The sequence below is a fragment of the Physeter macrocephalus genome, chromosome 21 (genome assembly GCF_002837175.3).
Source record: "Physeter macrocephalus isolate SW-GA chromosome 21, ASM283717v5, whole genome shotgun sequence".
NCBI classification, from domain to species: domain Eukaryota; kingdom Metazoa; phylum Chordata; class Mammalia; order Artiodactyla; family Physeteridae; genus Physeter; species Physeter macrocephalus.
Window position 1 is genome coordinate 92,033,976 of NC_041234.1, and position 22,063 is coordinate 92,056,038.

The window sequence follows — 22,063 nt, forward strand, 5'->3', positions numbered from 1 at the left end:
ATGCCCGCGGTTAGTAGAGCCTCTCACTTTGCACTTGGGGAGGTTTTACAGGGTCACTAGTACTTCAAGATTCACATCCTTTTTTCTGTCTTAAGCACGTTTATTTTACATCTAGTTAGAAGATGTTATTTGATTCTTGGGAAACAATTTCTTGGAAGGTGAAGAGAATAAGGAAAGGAGTAGGAAATGGAGAGGTGATAGCAGGATGTGTAAAAGCTTCTAGAAGACCGGTAAATCCTCCAGACTCCAGGTAATGGCCTTCCCAACGCCCCCCGCTCCCGCCCCCCCCCCCCCCAGTCTCTGCCGTACTAGACAACCTGCCACAGGCTCAGGCCCCACCACCCAGCTCTCCCCTGCCCTGCTGGAGGTGGAGGGGTGGGCTCGCCCACGGCAAGTTTCCAGTCCCAGAAGCCCGCTCCCTCCTGGGGTTGCCCCCCGACCCCTCCCACGTGAGGAGGATCGATGGGTAAGAAAACGGTGTGGGCAGCAGAGGACCCAGGCGAGTCGCTCCGGCCAGGAAACCCGCTCTCCCTCCTTCGACAGCGACATCGGCTAGACCCCCTCCCGGGCGGAGCACACAATAGGCGGCTGCTCCACGTTGTCGCCCAGCCCCTCGCCGCCCCGGTCCTGGGGGCTTGCGCGGTGGGGGGACGCGAGAGTTCCCCAGCCCTCCTGCGGGCACTGCAGCCTCCGGGGCGGGAAACGAGCACTGGGGTAGAGCGCGCCGCACACTTGGAGACATTTCGGGTCGTTCCCCCCCCTCCCCACCCCCAAATACACCCAAACGAAAATGAAGCAACCAGACCTCCCCTCCCGGAGGCGGCTGCACCAGCAATATCAGCTGCGGGCGGAGCCCGAGCGGTTGCCACTTCCCCCCTCTTCCCTCGTGACCCTCGTCCCCCCTCCAGTGCTCCCTCCCCCTCCACACACCCTTCCTCGCCAGACACACCCTCCTCCTCGGGCTGCTCGCGCACGGAGCACGGGCTCTCTAGGGGCGGGAGCGGCCGCCGCCGTGGGGCAGGACGGCGAGCGAGCGAGGAAGGGAAGGAGGGAAAGAGGGAGGGGCAGCGGAGGACGGGAGGGAGGAGCAGCGGGAGACGCGCCGCCGCCAAGCTGCGATGTGGCCGGCCGGCGTGTAAACACTTGGAGCAGCAGCGGCCGCGGCCGCCCCGGCCCGGGGCAGTGAACACGCCAGCCAAGACCTTCCCGCCGCTGCCATGGCCGAAGTGCGCAAATTCACCAAGCGGCTCAGCAAGCCCGGCACGGCGGCCGAGCTCCGGCAGAGCGTGTCGGAGGCCGTGCGGGGCTCCGTAGTGCTGGTGAGTGGCCGGGGGACGGGGCGTCCCGGGGGACGCGCTCCGGGCGAGAGCGACCAGGCGGCTTCCCGCGCGCGCGCTCGCGGGCCGGGGCCGGGGCCGGGGCCGGGGCCGGCGTCGGCGGCGGCCGGCCGGTGCGCTCCGCGCTCTTTCTCCGTTTCAGTAAGTTTTCGCCCCGGCCGCCGCTCGCCGGGGTCCGAGTCCCAGGCGCCCGCTGACAGCGCCGCGGCTGCCCGGCTGCCCCGCACGGGCTGGACGCCGACGGGCCGTCGGGGGCTCGGAACTGGGGCCCCGGCCGGGGGTGTGAGTTCGAGAGCGGACTCCACGCTGCCCTAGACCCGGCACAATGAGCCGGCGACCCGGGCGCGACGAGATCCAGAGTCCCTGATGCCCGCACCTGAGGCAGTCTAGGCGGAAGGATGCGATGCCCGTTTTGCACACACACACACCGTGTACACAAAAAAAGAACCCCACCCAAAAAGCCCCGGGCGCCCAAGCTCCGGCGGGCGGTGAGAACAGAGGAAGCACAGCGACTTCCTCCTGTTACTGGGGAGAGGGTGGTGATGGGTGTAGAAGGGGTGCTGCTGCTGCTGCCGCCGCCGCTGCTGCCGCCGCTGCTGCCGCGGAGGGAGGGGATTGGAGACAACGGGTTTCCGGGGCGTGTGGGCGCGGGGTCTGCAGCCGCAGGGCGAGGGTGTCCCCTGAGACCCGAGAGCGCTCCAGAGGCAAGGAGATGGGGCCATGGGGGTTTGGGGGAAGATGGTGTGCGCCAGTCCAGGGATGGAGGACCTGGGCTCAGAGCCCCACCGCTCACGGCTGGGGGATGGGCATTGGAAAGCGCGCTGACCTCCTGGGAGCCTTTCCATCGCACCCTGAGCCTCATTCGGATTGTCTGACTCTGGAGCGCAGCGGACGGGTACTAACGGGCACTTACCCCTTCTCCTGTTTTCAAGACACTCGTTTGCCAATTTCCTGGACCAGTAGTCAAAACCTAAAGAAGCAATCAGACTGGTTAATTAGCATTTGTTTTGTTGCTTTGGTTTTTTTGTTTGTTCGTTTTTGTCTCTCTCCATGCTCTCTACCTTACAGCGAGTCGTCTTCTGTGTTTAAATTTCACCATTAAGAGTGAGCTCTTTTTGTTAAAACAACTTATCATCGGAAGGGAACTTCACAGCTTTTCCTTGTAATTTTTCTGTTGATCTTGTAGAATCTGCGATAAAACCAACATTAAAGGGAGGCCAGGGGCCTGATCCCAACAGTGGAGAAAGTTGACATTAGTGGGAGTTCTGGAGGAGGATCAAAGGTAAAATATGTACCTTTGAGATAAAGATCTGATCCCTAATAGCTACAACTGTGCAAAGCCAAATGACTTTAAAGAAATCTCTCTGTCGTAGCTGGACCCTTGGAAGTTTAATCCTGCTGTTTAGCAGAGCTAAAAACCCAGACCTTTAATGTTGTTTTAATGGACTTGGCTTATTGTGTGTCTCACTGATTTTAGAATGAGGTCCTGTTGGGGTCAGATTGGAACCTCGATTGTCATCACAGCCAGTTAAGAGAGGAAGGCAAGCTGTGGGTAGGGAATTTATACCAGGGCTCTCATCTCGGGTGATTGTTAACAAGTGATTCAGTCTCCCTAGCACAGGAAACGCTTTCCTAAATTCGGGAAGAAAGAAAACCTCGCTTAAGCAGGGGTGGCTGGCCCTCTACCACATCGTGTGAAGGGAGCCTGTGAATTGGACAGATGGTCTCAAGAGAATAAATGGGACTCAGCAAACCTCCACTGGGATTTGACCAGCATTTGACCTGCCACCCTCAGCACCGTAAAGTTGACAGTAGCATTCTTGTCCAGGGGTTTGGGTTTGAAAAAGAATTTGGGGTAACACAGGTGCCTTCGTAACCATTGACTCTTTGGCACAAAAAACTGTTAGTGGGAGGAGACTCTTCTGAGAGATACCGCCAACCTAGCTTACTTGGGACCAAGGCCACAGATTTTTTTACCAGGCAAGGCACAGGAATGATATTTATTTACTACTCTGGTATGTGGTCCACACTGAGATTTTGGGAGGTGGGGAGAACCGATTCTAGGAATCTAAATCTATATCTGTTGAGCCCCTGCAACGTGCAAGGCACAATCCTAGATGCCCTAAAATTATGGGCGAGTGTGGATGACTATCTTCATTTGTTTCCATTAGTTCCAACCTGGGTTGGATCTGTGTGTATGTGTTTGTCAAGAGGACACCCAGATTATGTCCATAAATCAGTTTTAGCTTATTCATAGCACCTTAGTGAATGCTATTTTGAAGCAGTTCAGTCAATTAAGAGATAAGGAAAGAGTCTTAAATGGAGTGGGCTCTCTTTCTTGGCCCCTGCTTTTCTGACACCAAGAGCTCGTTAACCAAAGTTAGCAAAGCCATGGGTGGCTGGAGAGCGAGTGGACCACATTGCAGCTGCCATCGTAATGTCTGATTCTTTTCTGATTTAAGACCCAAAATGTTTATTAGGGACAGCTGAGGTAGGATTTACACTTGCTGCTGTAAACCCACGACATTCAAGTTAGGGCTTCAATATGGAGTCGCGTTTTCATTAGATTTCAATATGGAGTCATTCCTGCCGCAGAGCAAGCCTTCCTGTGGTGTATCTTTCACTAGAACTTGGAAAACCCACCAAGCTGAACAAATATACAGAATTTCCTGTTTAGGTGGTTTCTTTCTTTCTTTTTTTTTTTTTTTTTTAACAATTATACCCTTTTTGGCATGTTGCTAACATCATTGGAAAACCCACCAAGCTGAACAAATATACAGAATTTCCTGTTTGGGGGTTTTCTTTCTTTTTTTTTTTTTTTTTTTTTAACAATTATACCCTTTTTGGCATGTTGCTAACATCATTCAGTTTTGTTCACTGTTTGAAAAATTCAGAAGGCCTGGGCTATATATAGCATGTAGTTGTGTATTCAAACCTTCATTCAGTTATCAGTACTTCCTCAAATCTATTAACTATATAACGAAGCAGACAGAGAAAGAGAGACCGTTTTGTTGCTGCATTTTTTTTTTTCTTTAATGAAAGACAGTTTTAACCCAGGCAAAGGGATAATTACAGAATTAACCACAGGCAGAGATTTCTCAAGAGAGACTTGGGGAGGAATATTATAACCTGAGAGTGTCTGTGATTAACTGAGAAGTGTTTACATATATACACATTTTAAAATGCAGAGTTGCAACGCTGTTTTTGTTATAATTCAGGATGTAGCTCTTTGTGCCTCTGGGGGAACAAAGGCATTTGATAAATCTGTTGTATTCTGGCTGCCCTTGGGAGGAGTCCTTGTGTCAGCCTGGGAAGGTCGCCTAGTAGGTGTTTAAATACTGTTGGCTTGCTGCTGCTGAATTTACCCTCAATTCCTTGTGCGCCAAAGGATCAGGAAAGAGTTGCTAGATATTACGGGTTGTAGCCCCTTGAGGCAGGGCAATGCATGCGTGGTCCCCTGGCTGGCGCCTGGCCAGATGGCATATAACAAAGCCAGTGGAGAAAAGCTCTCCTAGAGCTGAGAATGGCCGAACAGGGTCTGCAGCTGTTGACACCACCCCCCACCCGCCAACACTACCACCTCTGCAAGGAGTGTTCCTTAGGTTTAGGGAAGGCCTGAAGATGAATCAGCTCCCCTTACTCCCTCTTCCCAGGGGAATTTGTGGAAAGTACTTAACTGAGGACCAAACAACTTACACGGTAGAATAAAGCCAGTTGCAACGGGCTTTGCCCGCGAGTCTGCAGTTCAGAGACTTAGCTGGGCTCTACGTGCACTGACCCAGAGAGTGGGCGAGTAAGCATGAAATAGTCTTCCTGCTCCCGTTGGCTCCTCCAGGTTTGGAGAAGGAAGGATCTGTCAGCCAGCCCAGTGCAGAGGTTGCTGTGAAGCCGGAGAGGCCTCCTTGCCCAGCCCTCTTTGAAGCACCAAATAGTACTGAATAGAATTTGTTTTCCAAGCCGAGCATGTTAAACAAATTTATCATACAAACTTGTAAATAATTATTTCACTTACCCATATCTCATGAACATGTCTTCACGTCAGTGATACAAATCTACATAATCATGTTTAACGACTGCCAAAAGTTCCACTGTGGGTGGACCATAGGTTAATCATCCTTTATTGTTTGAGGTCTTGAGAAGTTCTAATTTTGAGGAGTTAGAAACATGAGCTCTCCAGTACAGTAGCTACTAGCCACCTGTGGCTATTTACATTTACGTTTGAATTAATTAAAAAATTAAAATTAATTTTAAAGATTTAAAAATCAGCTCCTAAATTGCCCTCGCCGCGGTTCAAGTGCTCACGAGCCACGTGTGCCTAGCGGCTGGCCCGCGTAGGACAGCCCAGAGACAACATTTCCATCACTGCAGAAAGTTCTTCAGGACAGCGCTGGTATAAACATGAATTTGAATGAACATCTTTGAGCAGGCATTTTCAAACATGCTAGATTGTCCCTCTAGGATAAATTTCTAGCATTGGAATTGCTTTGCTCAAACATTAGACACATTTTTAGCATTAACAATTCCTTTAAACCTGCTGTTAGGGCTTCCCTGGTGGCGCAGCGGTTGAGAATCCGCCTGCCGATGCGGGGGACACGGGTTCGTGCCCCGGTGCGGGAGGATTCCACGTGCCGCGGAGCGGCTGGGCCCGTGAGCCATGGCCCCTGAGCCTGCGCGTCCGGAGCCTGTGCTCCGCAACGGGAGAGGCCATGACAGTGAGAGGCCCGCGTATCGCAAAAAAAAACAAAACAAAACAAAAAAACCCAAAACAACAACAAAAAAACCTGCTGTTAAATTGCTCTGCAGAAAGTTATTGACATTTGCCCTTCTGGCACCAGAAAGTGTGAGTGTTCTTTTGTCCCCTCCCATGCCAACACCGGTAATTAATATTTTTTAACCTTTGCAATCTGGTAGGCAGTAAACGGCATATCACCGTTCTAATTTGCATTCCTTTGATTAGTCTTGAAGTTGACCAGGTTGGCATATGTTGATTAGCCATTTGTATTTCTTCTTTTGAGGATTTGAGTGAACCTTTTTACAGACTTATTTCCTGGTTTGTAATTCTCTCACTAACGGTCTCTGCCCTTAAGATTCTGTTTCGATAAGTCTGGGCTGGGGCCAGGCATCTGTATTTTTAAAAGCAACCCAAGGTGACTTTCATGTGCACAGAAACGCAGATCTAGACCACTTGCCTATTCAAGGCAGGAATGTCCCCTGTACCAGCCCTGACAAACGATGCCTAGCTTCTCCTTAAACGCTCTCCTCCCATTAGAGGGCTGGGTTAGAAACGGCTCTTGCGCTGAAATTTGTTCTCTGTAAGTTCCACCACTAGGCTAGGCCTAGCTCTGCCATTTGGAGCCGCACAGAATATGTTTGCTTCCTCTTTCACATGGCAACCCTTCAAATATTTGGAGACAGCCACCATGGCATTTTAAACTTTTTTTTTTTTTTTTTTTTGGGGCACGAACCCGTGTCCCCTGCATCGGCAGGCGGACTCTCAACCACTGCGCCACCAGGGAAGCCCACCATGGCATTTTAAAATGCACTCTTCCCAAAGCCAAAGAGGCTTCATTTCTTTCCTTCCTTCCTCATGTGACTTGGTTTCAAGATGCTTCACCATCACGATCATCTTGTTTGGGCTCTTTTCCAAGGTTTCAGTGTCCTCCTTAAAATGTGGGAGCCAGAGCCCAGGCTCAAGAGTCAGACCTGGGCTTGACTCTGCCCTCTGTCACCGGCTTGCATTGTGAACCGAAGCAAGTAACGAGATCTTGTTTTCCTCATCTGTGAAATGGGGATAATACATAGTTGTATTGACCTTGTGGAGTTCTCGTGGGGGTCAAAGAAGGTAATATTTGGAAAGCGTCTGATGTATAAGTGATTCATAAAAGTTAAGGAGAGATCTAGTAAAAAAAAAGTATTCTAGAAGGGTCTATCACAGATTACAGTGAAGAAGGGGGCAATATTTCATACCCATTCTGAACATGAGCCAAGAAGGCAGGGGCTGTGTGTTCCTGTCTATCCCTAGTGCCTCTCACAGCGGGAAATACATGGAAACAATATATAGGATGGACCAGGTGTTGGGTGCCTGGAGACCAGGTAACTGGGTAAAATATAGCTATATAGTTCTGGAGAGGGACAACAATGGCTTAGCTGAGGCAGTGACAATGGAGATACGGCGGAAGAAGTATGAGAAGTGATAAAATCAGCAGGATTTAGTGATCCTTGAAGGGGGAGTACAGGGGGGAAGGAAGAAGTGGGAGGAAGAGAGACGGGGGGGAGGTGGAGTCAAGATGACTGAGGTTTGTCAGCCCAGGTGACCAGGAGGGTCAGTGTGTTCCACAAGAGGGGAAGGGAGAAGCAAATGAGCGGCCTCTTCTAGAGAGGGTCGTCAGGGCAAAGCCAAGTTACAGTTAAGGCGGTGGAGAGAACATTCCGGGGAAAGGCTGAGCCTCTAGTGTTGTGTTTTGGCAAAAGACTAGGGTTCTTGAGGGCAGAGAAGAAAGTGTTCCAAGTGGGATCAGGAAGGGGAGGAAGAGCCAGGGCCGAGCAGCAGGGCAGGCGAGGCTAGCTGATTGAAGAGGTTTGCACCTTTGGGGGTCATTAGGGAAGTGTGAGGCAGGGCGGCGGGGGGGGGCGAGGAACGGCCTCCCCAGGCAGGCTTCATGGGAAGTTAGGTCACACCCTGGGCAGCTTCCCGTCCCAGGGTTCAGCATGACCAGCCTCCTTCCCCAGGTGCCTGAAGAGGCTGGCTAGCATGTTTCCTGCCCTTGAGGGACTCACAAGCCTGGAAGGGAGATGGGATGTATGCAAATGAGTGTGAAATAGAGAAGATGGAAGCGGCAGGAGGCTAGTGATTGGTGCTGCTTCTGTCTTCAGTTAGTTACATCCTTTCTGCCCGGCCCCCGCCCCCTCATGGTCTTTTTTGTGGCCCTTAACGTTTTTCAAGACGTTGGTCCTTTCTGGGTTCAACAATGTTAAATGAGGCCTTTGGCATTTCCCTCATTTACTGGGCTACAGAGGCCTTTTTTTTTTTTTTTTTTTTTTGATGGGAATGGGGAAAGTAAATGGCAGCGCCTGACACTGAGAAATTCACATACAGTGTACTTATGTAACTCCCCCTTGACATTCCTTGACCTTACCTCTGTGGGCTGCCGGAGCGCTTGCTGCCTTTCCAGACCCCCAGAGCTCCACCTCGGGGGGGGGGGGGGCTGCCCCGCCCCCCAGGCTTGTTTGCGGGAATTCCGCTTGCTGCCTTCCCAGACCCGCAGAGCTCCACCTCGGGGGCTGCCCCGCCCCCCAGGCTTGTTTGCGGGAATTCCGTTCAGAGGAGTCTTTCACCTCCCTGGTTTTGACTTCTTCTGAGACATAAAATGATCAGTAGGCGTGTTGAAAAATTATTAGTTTTTTTGTTTGTTTTCTTTTTTTCCTTTTTTTTTTTTTAAACACAGAGGGAAGGCCAGAAACCACAGGTGGGAGAAAGCACTAGAGCTGTTTCCCCTTTTCTGTAAATCCTAATGGTAGTTTTATGATACATCTCTGTTTGGGCTTTAGCTTTTGTCAGGAGTGCAGGGTAACGTTGACCTGTCGCTTATATCAACCCAGAGCCAGATGCCTTTCCGATTCCTGCAGGGCCGCACCCTGGAGGCTCCCAGAGCAGGAACTGGGGCAAAGGAACAGTCTCATTTAGCTCCGTTGCCGTTGCCTGTGACTCGTGCTTAGTAGAGTACACTGGTCTCTGGAAGCTCACTGCCCGGGTTCAAAGTCCAGCTCAGCTGCTTACTAACTGGGTGACCTTGGGCCAGTTATTTCACCTTCTGTGCCTCGATAACCCTCTCGTGGGTTTGCGGAAAGGCTTCGACGAGTTGCATGCAAAGCACTGGGGACCCGGGCTTGGCACGTGGAAGGCACTGGACAACTGTTGGCTCGCATGCTTATTCTCGGGCTTGATGGTGTGCAGAAGTCTTTTGTGTATGTGTGGCACATCAACTGACAAAAGTAGACGGATAGAAGGGAAGCAGGTACCCTTGCTTTTTTATTTCCCTGCTCCAGATCATGCCCCAAAGGGTGAGCCACATACATGGCTGAGCCAAGAATCATACCCTTCTTGGCAGAATAAGTTGGCTGCCCATGAGGTCCTGGGGAGCAGCCATTCCCAGGCGGACTGGATCATATCGAAGAGCCCAGTGGATGTGAGCTCGGGCTCTGGGTCTTTGGCAGTTCTTGCCTTCAGACTAGTCAGATGAGTGAGTGGGCAGACTAGTCGTCTAGTGGGGAGGAACACCCCATCCTGTGCCCGGGAGGAGGTCCTCTGATCTGAGGAACTTATGACAGTCTGTTCAGCGCGGTTTCTCCAAAAGCATGGATAGAGGAGCATTGGGCTCTGTATGGAAGAATAGAACTTGAACGCTCTTTCCTTTCCCTCTCAAAACTTTATTGACATGCCTTTTACTCATTAATCCTTACTTTAAGAAGAATCAAATGACCGTTGACATTCAAGTGCCTTTTTAAAGATGTATTTTGGAAACATGTATTTTAGTGGGAACATTTTAAGCTTACAGGTCTTCTAAGAAATTAATATACTTTTCTGTCCAGCTATCCTGGTTTTGTGGTAGCAGGATGAGTCCAATTAGGAATAGTGCTTGCAGGTTTCCAGCGTAGTCAATACCGTGGAAAATATGCCAACTGTTCCAGGGACATGAGGTTGACCTACTATCTACGCACAGCGTTGCACAATCATGCCAAAATTTGCTATTAATGATTTCCTGCCATTCTTTACCACCTTATTTTTATTGCTCATCGAGTTTATCGTTGACAGGAAGTTGTATTTTGGCCTTTCTCGACAGCTTATGTTGGACTGTATATGTTTCAAGCTGCAGAGAAATGTTTGAAGGTGTTCCGATACTTCAACTTTCCCCTCCTGTTGCTTTCCGTAGTGACTACAAAAGATTTGACTGGGTGAGATTTAACGAAGAAGTCAAATGTTCTTCTAAGCCTCTGAGACAGAACATCTTTACTTGAAGTGCTTCAGCAAAGTGTGTCAGGAGGCTGGGGAATGCCTTTGCACGAAATGGTGGTTGGACAATGACAAGACCTTGTATTTTTATAGCCCCGATCTTATGATGAGTTAAAAATGCTGTTATGCCTCTGACCTCACATGTTCTTCCAGGTCACTGTGAAACGCATACAGCATTGTCATCACCTGTCTCCCTTCAGTGAGGAAACAGAGGCATGGTTTCAAGTGAGGCAGGCTGTAGGCCACCCAAGTTTGCTAAATGACAGAACAGGTAATGAACTCCGGGTGTCTCAATTTCTTTGGCATAATCAGGTAAAGAAGCACTAGCTCCCGGGCCAGATTCCACAATAGAACGGGTGGAGGAAGCTCTCTTTGTGTGGTTTTGGTGATGATCTCCTCCTATTGGGAAACTGTTTATTTCTGAACAAGCTTAGGTCTCTGTAGTGGGAAAGTAGGAGGTGAGGACAGAAAAAAACAAAAGAGGGGTGGGGTTGTTATTGAGAAATGTGGGCAAGATCAGTATAGAATTTTCCTTGCCAAAGTCAGCCTAAGGATTTTGAGAACTGTTTGCAATTGGCCGTTCTTCCTTTTTTTGCTATTTGACTAGCTATATGGGGGAAAAAAATCTCCACAACACTGGCTCTGCCAAGGTACCTGGGATCATTTTCAGGGAACTGTTTTTATGATTTTTTTCAAGCAGGTTAGTGCTGTCCAAAAATAACAACATATATATTTCTCTCCATGCCTTTTATATTAGCCGTGTAGTTTTCCCACTTGAGAAACTGCCAGCTTTATGTCTTACAGGACCTGTTGTCAATGTTCATGACATGAGTGGAACAGTGTGGTTGGCAAAACCAGTTTATTTTTATAGGTTAACAAGTTCCGAAGGCTTCGGTCCATTAAATGGTTTCCTGGAGACCAGAAGGAGGGAATACCACCTTCTAAGTTGCCTAACTTACCACCAAGAAAGCACTTAAATCCAGGAGGGCTCTCAATCAACTGTTGCGAAAATTGAACAAAATGGTTATTTGAAAGCTCATAGGCGCCCGCAGCTCTCCTTCTGGCCGGAAGAGTGTTTAGATCATGCTCTATTGCTTGTGGAGCAAAGAAGGTTCTCCCTGCTAACCTGACCCCAAGGGAGAATCGCTCTTCCACTGCTAGTGACCTTCGTGACTGCTTACAGAGGAGCTCTGCCTCTGTCTTCGCCTCCAAACAAAGTGAAACGGGGTCTGGCAGAATTCTCACCGGGAGAGCCGGAGGAGAATTCCATAGGGCTTTGTCGCCTCAGTTCTGCGATAGAGGCCCAGCTCCCTCCCCCTGCTTCCTCTGCGCGGACTCGGATGTCCCCTGCCAGCCCGGCACCGCCCCAGGCCCAGAGACTAGTCAGGGCCTAAGCAGGGGACATCAGAAGACTCGTATTCAGAGCTCCGGATCTGGGCCTTAAGTCCCCTAGGCTACTGGTTCTGCCCGGTCTGTAAAATCCATTTCCGGTCACTGGGTTTTATCTTATTCCTTGTCCCCTCGTGTCACTGTCCCAGTCACTGTGTCCTTGCCTTGACCCCCTACCCCATATCTAACCCTCTGCCTTGGTTTGCCGGCCAATTGCCCAGCTCCTCTAGGAGAGTTCTCGTCTTGTTGCTGGTCCTGAGGAGGACTGTCCTGCACTCACCATGACTGCACAACAGCTTGAGCTTAGCACACTGGGTGTCTGCTTAGAGAACTCAGAAAAGGCAGAGTACTTGAGATGAGGAGTTCAGCAGTGACCCTGCTGAGAGTTGCACTAGATGCATGGCCTGTTAGTTTCCTATGGCCACTATAACACATTGCCGCAAACTTAGTGTCTCAAAACAACACAGATTTACTAAACTCACAGTTCTGGAGGTTGGAAGTCTGAAACGGTTTTAAGTGGGCTAACGCCAAGGTGTCTGTAAGTCCTCACTCCCTCCCAGAAGCTCTAGGGGAGAATCTGTTACCGTGTATTTTACAGCTTCCAGAGGCTACCTGCATTCCTTGGCTTGTGGCCCCTTCCTCCATCTTCAAGCCAGCAATGTCTGGTCAAGTCTTTCTCACATCGTATCATACTGACACTGCTTCTGTCATCATCACATCTCCTTCTCTGATTCTGACGCTTCTGCCTTCCTCCCTCCCTCCCTCGCTTAGAAAAAAGGACTCTTACGATTGATTACCTTGGACCCACCAGGATAATTAGTTAGGATAATCTCCCCATCTCAAAATCCTTAACTTGATTACATCTGCAAAATCCCTTTGCTATGTAATATAACGTAGTCACAGATTCCAGGGATTAAGAAGTGGACAGCTTTGGGAAACCATTGCTGGAAGTTGAGGAATGGTGGAATTCTAGGGTCACATGGGTTTCCAGCATGGATACTGACCTTGTGGTGGAGGAGGAACACGGGTCTGATAGACTGGCAAACTGTGAGCCAGGTGCAAAAGTCTTCACAGAATAAGAATGAGAAAGCACAAACCCTTTTGAGAATTTTGGCTGAAAGAAAGCAATATAGGTTTGCAGTCTGCAATTTCAATTTGGATGTTTTCTTAAATTCTTCATGATTAAAAAAAATTTTTCCCACACAAAAGTCCCTCAGTCTGGAGTTCTTGTAAGTGGGCACTGCTTTCAGACTTGAGGTGTTTCAAGATACAAGCTGGCCAGACACTTGGCAGGCACTTAGCCAGTTCAGGCCTATGGAATTTTCCACCCTCAGCTAAAGAGTAAAGAGGTAAGGGGGTGGCTGTATGTACTGAAAAGAGAAAAGGATGGTTCCACATCAGAGAGGATAACTCTTTGGCTGACAACCCCCAAGACACCTCTCATGTGTCCTGTGTGAGAGACACTTCACCCATCCTGAAGGTCAGGTTAGACTGGGCATGGCCCTCCTGCATTTTCAAGGTAATTGGCAGACCCTTTCCCAGAAATGGGTTTCTAAAACACATGATTCAAGAAGCAGAGAGACGGACTGGAAAAGCTCTCTGATTCCTTCTGTCTTCATGATGATTTCAATTGAGAGAGAAATTGAAACTTCCTGTCTCATTCACCAAGTCCAGTCGCTGCCATCTTAGAGACACACACCACAAAAGCTTGCTGGCTGATCACATTTGCACCAGCCCTCCTCACGCTGGCCATGACAATATCCATGATAAGCTGATGGCACAGAGCCTGCTGCCCTGAAGAAGCACTCTATCATCGATGTGGATTGCATTTTCTATTTTTACATCACTTCTAATTGGCCATGGCTATATTTCTCTGAGGCCGGGCGTATCTTTTTCCAGACCCTTGGATAACTGGCTGAAATGTACTGAAAAACGTTTTGTAAGAGGTTGGGAAACCCCCAGATTTTGTTTAAAAATCTGTACCGACAAAATATACATTAACCATCTTCACTTTCTCCTGTTCCAGTCTTCCTTTCTTTTCTCCTCAATAGGAAAATAGTTCCAATTCTCCTTATAAGCCAACTCAATTAAAAAATTCATATGTTTGCAGTGGAATTATCTTAAATTTTTTTCTAATGTATTTAGATACTGCTCATCTCTAGGATGTGAAAAGGTATTAACTGTAATCCTATTTAAATCTTCTTTGGAAACTGATGTTCATTTTCTTTATGTTACAGGCTCTTGCCCTTCAACCTGGCTTATTTTGTTACAGTTTATTTCATATTATTTTACTGAGTTACTCCGTTCTGGTTTGAGGTTTTTCCTTTTTCACTGGCCCTCATCTGAACTTCATGGCTTAGGGATAGTAGGCATTGGATCAATGACCTTCGTGACAGAGTTGATGCCTCAGGACTCTGGAACATCTGGGAGTGTGGTATATACCAGAAGAAACTAGAAAGCAAATGTCTTTGAGCGTGAGCTAGGAGGGAGGGAGGGAGGGAGGGAGGGAGGGAGGGAGGGAGGGAGGGAGGGAGGGAGGGAGGGGAGAGAGAGAGAGAGAGAGAGAGAGAGAGAGAGAGAGAGAGAATAGCAAGCTGCCTTAGCTGAAGGAAAAGAGATTTCCTTCGGGTCATGCTAAAATCCCAAGGGAAATGCTTTTGGAACTGTTGCTTGAATTGAAGCAGAGAATCTATTTCTACTGATTTCTTTTTAATACATTGGATCTACTTAGGGCAAGGATGGGGGTGGGGTGGGGGAAGGGAAGACAAGGACTTAATCTGAGGAAACTAAAGGATAAAAATAAGTTGAGATGGAAGGAAGGGATTTTTTTCCCTTTCATTATAATAGACCAAGAGACCAGAGATGAAAATATTAACAACATTTAATGAGGGTAGCAGTATAGTTTTAGATTCAGACAGGAAGAAATCCACCCCTGTAGAAATTGTGCTAGGTAAATGGAACAGTTTTGTGTGGGATGGTGGCAGTGCACCCCGTCGACTTGCATAATTCAAGACCCCAAATTAATTAGTTAAGGAATGTGGAGGACACTTCTATGTAGTTCACCACCGTATGTGTTAGTTGGAACCCAATTCTCCGACTTGGGGGTTTAAGTCTTGTGACCACCGGAAACCTGTAGAGGCCAGATTTCTTTTGCGAGTCAAGGGTTGGCTGGCCCTCACTTCCTCCATCTTCCGGTAGAAGAAGGGCAACAGTTCACACCTATTCCAGATCCGTATTTCTCAAGGCAGCAAACCCCGCTAGACAGGAATGGGGGCTGTGGAGGCTGCCTTTCCGAGGCCTTGAGACTTGCTCTGAGCGAGGCGCCCACTGGGGCAGGATTCCTTTAGCTGACTTCGTGCTCTCCCTACCAAATTTCTTTCTTTCTCTTTCCACCTTCCACTGACCCCTGACTGTTCTCCCCTAATTCTGATCTTCCTCAACTGCTGCTTCTGGTGGCCCTCACCTCTCTGCACCGTGACCTTACAGGAAAAGCTTCTGCATATTTGGCTCCAGTGTCACCAGCCCTGTGCTCTGGAAACTTCCTTCTACGGTGGGCACTCTCTCACTCACCCCCTTCTCATCTTTTTCTCACCTCTTCCTTCCCTCTCTCCTCCGTGTTTGGCCATAAAGTATTCTCTGGGGCACAGGGCCGTCACTGTGTTCATTGTTTTTAACCTTTTCTTTAGACAAGGATGGAAAATTCCAAAGGCCTGAGCTAGTGATGGCTGGGTGCCTTTTCTGGAAATCCAATGGCCTGGATGCTAAGGGAATGTTGTGGAGCTACACATCTGGCAAGGTTGTCCCCTAAAATGTCCTGGCTTTGTATTTAGTTCCAACTAAAAGAAGCGGAGATTCTGTCTGCGGAAGTATGGGATAAGAATGAAGAGTTTAAGAAATGATATAATTACCACTCCAGAGCCCAGTATACGTCACTTTGTGTGTGCGTGTGCGTGTGCGTGTGTGTGTGTGTGTGAGTGCGTGTGTGTGTGTGTTTGCTGGGTTTTATTGGGAAAGAGTGAAACCTTCCTCATGAGAGACAAGCAAAGTTCCTGCGGCTCAATTTAATGGAGGATTTTGCTTTCTTGGGGTGATGAGTTGGCAGAGGCCGTGCACATTTCAGAGCAACCAGGGACATTTCAGAGTGTCTCCTGGGGGGCACGAGTGTCCTCCCAGTTGACACCAGGTGGAATGGAATAGGTCTACCTCACTGTCACGGTTCTTGCCCAACCCTGGAGAAATCATTTAGGCACCATCCACCTGTCCCTAGGGGTATGACATATCAGAGTGGACCATCTTGACAGTAAGCAAAGCAGTTATTGTCTTGAAATAGCTAGAAACTGACCCACCATTCTGCCGCCTGTCAGGAAAGGGTGAGGGAAAATCACAAAATCCCCAAACCCATAAAAATACCAATTCTATCTGCACTGGCTCCACATTACTGGAAATGAGGACCCAGATTTCCTAGCAGGCCTTCCTGTTCCTTCCTGTCCACCAGGAAGGCCCATCCCACTTTTGAATTCTCTTCTCCCACCACATTCCTTCCGGTCACCTGTACTCTAGCTGTGCTGGACCATTACTGCTCCCCAAACACGGTCTAAACTTTCCCATCTCCATGCCTTCGCACATGCTGACTCATCTTCCTAGAATGCCCTTCCAGCCCTTTCCCTGCTAAAGGGAACCCTATCTGTCCTTCAGGGCTTATTAGGTCAAATGGCCATCCCTCACTGCCCCCCCCCCCACATTTGGAGAAAGTTGCTCCTTCTATAGGCTCATAGCCTCCTGCTACTTGTATTGCTTTCCTGTGACTGTCATAAAAAATGACCACCAACTCGGTGGCTTAAAAACCACGAATTGATTCTCGTATAGTTCTGGAGGCCGGAAGTCCAAAATCAGTATCGGTGGGCCACATTCCCTCCGGAGAATTTCGGGCAAGTTCCGTTCCTTGCCTCTCCCAGCTCTGGTCGCTGCCAGCATTCCCTGGCTTGTGGCTGCATCACTCTAGTCTCTGCCTCTGTGAGTCGCATGGCCCGCTATTTTGTCGTGTCAAATCTCCCTCTGCTTTTTTCTTATAAGGACATATGTGATGGCGCTTAGGGCCCACCTCGATAACCCAGGATGATCTTTTCATCTTGAGACCCTTATGAACTCGATCACATGTTAAAGACCCTTTTGCCATAAGTTATCATTTGCAGGTTCCAGGGATTAGGATGGGGACATATCTTGGGGGGGGCGGGCATTTTTCAGCCTACCGTTCCAGTTCTCCAGTTTTACAGAGGATTGATTTCATTCTGCCTCATAACTATGGTTGACAACTTCTCCCGTCCATTAGCATGTAAATGCCTTAAGGAGTGGGCAGGAGAGTAGAAGGAGCTAATGCATAGGCATCAGAGTGCCAGAAAGGCCCAGTGATTCCACTGACCCTCTCTGTTAACCTTGGACAGGCTATTTAACTTTGTGGAGCCTCCTTTGTGCTCATTTGTAAATTGGAGCTAATATCAACCCCAGTGGGCCTTGCCAAGTTGTTTATAATAGCAAAACAAAAACCGCCCCCCTCCCCAAGCTTAAACAACCTGAATGTTCAAAAGTAAGGGATTGGGTAAAATGTTCATCCATACACCAGAAAACCATGCAGTCATTAAAATGCCATCTGTATTAATTATTGACATGGGAAAAAGTTTAGGTTATGAAACACCATGCAAAGTATGATCGTATTTTTGTAAAATAATGCTTATGTGATATATGTGACTTTAGTTACTTAACCACTCTCTGCCTCAGTTTTCCCATCTGTAAAATGGAGATGACGATAGATAGTACCGACTTCACAAGGTTGATGTAAGGATTGAGTAAAATAATACAGTAATACACTTAGAATAATGCCTGGAACATAGGAAGTGCTGAATAAATGTTAGCTGTTAGTATTATTGTTATATTCAAAGAAAACATTCTCAGAGGGAATGCCTGTGTTTATAATATATGTGAGTATATAGAATGTTAACAGTGCGTGTCTCTGGGTGGTGGGATTATGAGTAAATTTTATTCTTGCTTTACATTTTCTGTTTTTAAAATGTATTATTTCGGGGCTTCCCCGGTGGCGCAGTGGTTGAGAGTCCGCCTGCCGATGCAGGGGACACGGGTTCGTGCCCTGGTCCGGGAGGATCCCGCATGCCGCGGAGCGGCTGGGCCCGTGAGCCATGGCCGCTGAGCCTGCGCGTCCGGAGCCTGTGCTCCGCAGCGGGAGAGGCCACAGCAGTGAGAGGCCCGCTTACTGCAAAAAAAAAAAAAAAAATGTATTATTTCTGTAATCAGAAAAAGTAGAATTCAGGAAAAGCTCCACACTTACTTTTCAGGCTTGCTATATTTCTCTGATATATATAAATGCATATGTATGTGACATATAGTATCTATATAGTAATTAGTCTGGTGCTGTTATTATTAAAATAATTTCTCCTATAATCCTGCAGCTCCTTGCCCGTTGCTTTGCACATCTCACATTCTCTGTGTCTTGAATCAATAAAATTAGGATGGACTAGAAATTAGAGACTTCAATTCCCATTTGCTTTTCATTCCTATCTGCTTAAGTATTCCTCCAATTTTGATCATAATGGGTTCTCTATAAAGTGAAGTTTCAAAGGGTTTATGTATATGTATATACACTCACACACAGTATATGTGCCTGTATGTCTACATCTATGTAATGTTTCATATTACCGTCACAGTTTTTGAGACGTGGAAATGCGTACCCTGAATTTTCTGAAACGTAAATTAAAATTGGTCTCATCTTTCTTGCATGTGACCTGTGTCTTAGGTTGTCCATACTGTAGTCATCCTTTGCTGCCATTAATATGATCAATCACAAGAGGGACTTAAATTTCAAGCATAGCTAATTAATAGGTGATATGCATTGATATTGCAAGGATTTCTGGTTGCCATTTTCCTGAGTTCGAAATTGCTGTATCTTCGTTCTTTTATTTAAAAATAATCTTAGATCTTTTGTGGATTTAAAACAAATGGATGGGAGAATTATGGATGAATTAGGAATTATGGATGAAATGGAAGGTCTTGCCTCTGACATTTCAGATAATTCGATTATGCTGCAGATCTTGGTAAGCAGGGTCTCTTTTCCCCTCTGTACTGTGTGCCCTTTTTTTTCCCTGTCAGCATGTACATCCTTGAGTTCATTTCTTTTTCGTTGCCTTTGTCCTTCTGTCTTGTCTTTTCCCCGCCACATTTCTTCCTCCGTTTTCTCTCCAGCACCCACTCTGATCATGATATAAAACTGATATATGAAAATTGATCTGTTGTATTTAAACTGAGTTTTGAATATTTTCTCTTCGTAACTTAAAAAGCAGCAGAGAGGGGGGCATGAATAGGGCGAGCACAGAGGAATTTTAAAGCAGTGAAACTATTCTGTATGATACTCTGATGGGAGATACGTGTTATTATATATTTGTCCAAATCCATAGAAGGTACCACACCAAGAGTGAACCCTAGTGTAAGCTCTGGACTTCGGGTGATTAAGACGGTCAGTGATGGTTCATCGCTTGTAACAAATGTATCACTGTGGTGGGGGATGTTGATATGGGGGAGGCTGTGCTGTGCACGTGGGCGGGGGTACGTGGGAACTGAACTCTGTACTTTCTTTTTTTAAAAAAATTAATTAATTTATTTATTTTTGGCTGTATTGGGTCTTCGTTGCTGCAGGCGGGCTTTCTCTAGTGGTGGTGAGCGGGGGCTACTCTTCGTTGCGGTGCGAGGTCTTCTCTCATTGCGGTGGCTTCTCTTGTTGCAGAGCACGGGCTCTAGGCACGCGGGCTTCAGTAGTTGTGGCTGATGGGCTCTAGAGCGCAGCCTCAGTAGTTGTGGCGCACGGGCTTAGTTGCTCTGCGGCATGTGGGATCTTCCCGGACCAGGGCTTGAACCCATGTCCCCTGTATTGGCAGGTGGGTTCTTAACCGCTGCGCCACCAGGGAAGCCCTCTCTGTACTTTCAATTTGGCTGTGAACCTAAAACTGATTGCAAAATTACAGTCTATTTTAAAAAAATACTATGCATGAAATATTTCATGTTTGGAAAAAAATAAACTTAAACGTAGTTCTTTTGTGCTTATGTGGACCTTTACGTGTTTTGCCTGTTAATGGTGCTAATTTTTTTTCCCCATCCCTGGTAGTTTGGAAGGTGGCATTACCAGCTTTCTTGCCAACTTGTTTGGCATAATTATGAAGACTAACAAATGTGGATTGAATACTTTGAAGACTTCGGGTGAAGAGTGTTAGGTAAAAAGCAAAGCGATTTTATTGTTAGAGTGGGGGAATTGTGAGTCAGAAATTGTAAGGTCAACTCCTCACTGTACGACCTTGGAGGCAATGAAATGGGTATAAGAACCACTGAAGTCATGATGAAGAGGTACCTGTAATTAAATTCAGCCTTTGGTACAGCTGTGTTTGCTCAATGACGCCCATGTGCAAATCCAGTCATTCAGCATACATTAGGGGAATCTGATTTTTGAATAGCTTTGATTGGAACCCTTTGGCAAAGCAAAGAATCCTTTTGTAATGCAAATGGCCACCTGCTAATTTATGTCTTTTGTAAGGTAGGATTTAATGTTTTAAGCTTATACAATTCCTGTGCCATTTAAAATCAGATTGTTTTGGTGCCCGGGAGAGAAGAATTGCTCTGGGAAGTTGCATTAACTCCTTCAGCCCTGAGGAAACCATTTAGTCAATGATTGTTTCCTGGGAACTAAATAATACCCGTGTCACCTGCAAGATTTAAAATAGCCTTTGTAAGTGGCTCCTTAGTCTCTGAAAGAACATGACTCATTCCTTCATTGTAACCTGAAAGAAATCCAAGTGTCAGAAGACACTGGGAGATGGACTTAAGTTATACTTCTAAACATCGATACTAGAGGTTTTAAATGTTAGGAAACCAATATGATATGGGTTAAAAGTTGATGGTTGGAGCCACTATATTAGAATGTGGCTGAAAGGGCAAGGGGTGGATTTGAGAGTCCTTTCTGGAATATTCCTTGGGAAATTCTTGCTGGCGGCATTAGGAGGCTTGCGCTCTAGTTGAATTCGATATACCATGGGTTGTCTTATTCTTTTGCCCAGGGAGCCCACCTTGACTCCCTGCGTTTCTGACTGCCCCATGTTTATACATGGCTCCATAGCGTTCCTTCTTCCAGCTTTACTTAGGGTCACTTCCCCCTCAAGCAGCCTTTGGATCCAGTGAAAGGAAACTAAGTGTATTAGAACAAGTCTTGTGTTAGTGCTGGGCGATAGATTGCATTCCCGTACCTCTTAAAACCCATGTTCTTGACAATGTAAAATGGGGCTGTGGAGGGTGAGACTGTCCAAGTCTGGGTCAGCCATTGCCTTTCACTGACCTCAGTGGATGCTGCTTAATGGAAAGATATGATCAGGGTTCACCCTATGGAATCATTGCTTAATATTGTAGATGACTCATTGGAACTAGTGTGTTAGAAAATCACTTCCAGATGTGTCACAGAAACTTTTCCAAAAGGGAGAACTAAACTCTGGAAAACTGCGTTAGTTTTCTTCTTTCTTTTTATGCTCTTAGCGCCAGAATCAAATCTCCCTGTAGAGGGTTAGTCAACATATATTTGGAGTTCTGAGTAGTATGATCCTGTTCACTTTCTGTGAGACTGGCACCCATCTTCTCTCAATGATGAATGGTCTGGAAGCCTTACCTAGTCCCTCCGGCGCTGGCCTCATTCTTTATCGTTATCAGCAAACATCTATGGAGCATTCCTATGTGAAGGCTCGTTGCTAGGTCCTGTGAAGGGTGGAAGAAATATCTAGTTGAAGAGTAGTAGAAGTACGGGTGATACAGCAACGTGACTGAGAATGTGAGCTCTGGTGTCAGCGTCTGAGTTGAAATGCCACTGTGGTTGGAGAGTGTTGAGAAAGTTACTTAACTTTCTAAATAAGTCTCAGTTTCTCGGTCTATAAAATGGGACTGACAGTGATAATAATACCTACTTCATGAGGTGAGCCGGAGGCCTAAATGACACAATTCACGGTAAACGCTTGGCATCGGCTTCGTAAGTGTTAGCTATTATTATTCATCTGCTTTGTCCCCATGTGTAGTTTGGGTGTGTTCGTGTGTGAAAGAACATGAAACATGAGTTGTTGACTGATGCCCTCCAAGAAGCGACTCCAGTGTATGCTTTTGGGAGTTTCTCTCTTTTTTTTTTAAACATCTTTATTGGAGTGTAATTGCTTTACAATGGTGTGTTAGTTTCTGCTTTACAACAAAGTGAATCAGTTATACATATACATATGTTCCCATAGCTCTTCCCTCTTGC

General features: G+C 47.3%; 1 protein-coding gene across 1 annotated transcript in view; it reads left to right on the plus strand.

Annotated features, from left to right (window-relative positions):
- Window positions 1-1,094: 1,094 nt before the first annotated feature.
- The window catches only part of DOCK11 (dedicator of cytokinesis 11), a 188,736-nt gene continuing 167,767 nt past the window's right edge, over window positions 1,095-22,063 (plus strand). The window contains exon 1 of the mRNA XM_024128108.2: window positions 1,095-1,319. Within this exon, the coding sequence (XP_023983876.1) occupies window positions 1,218-1,319 (102 nt within the window). The 5' untranslated portion in view covers window positions 1,095-1,217. The remainder of the gene's footprint in view (window positions 1,320-22,063) is intronic.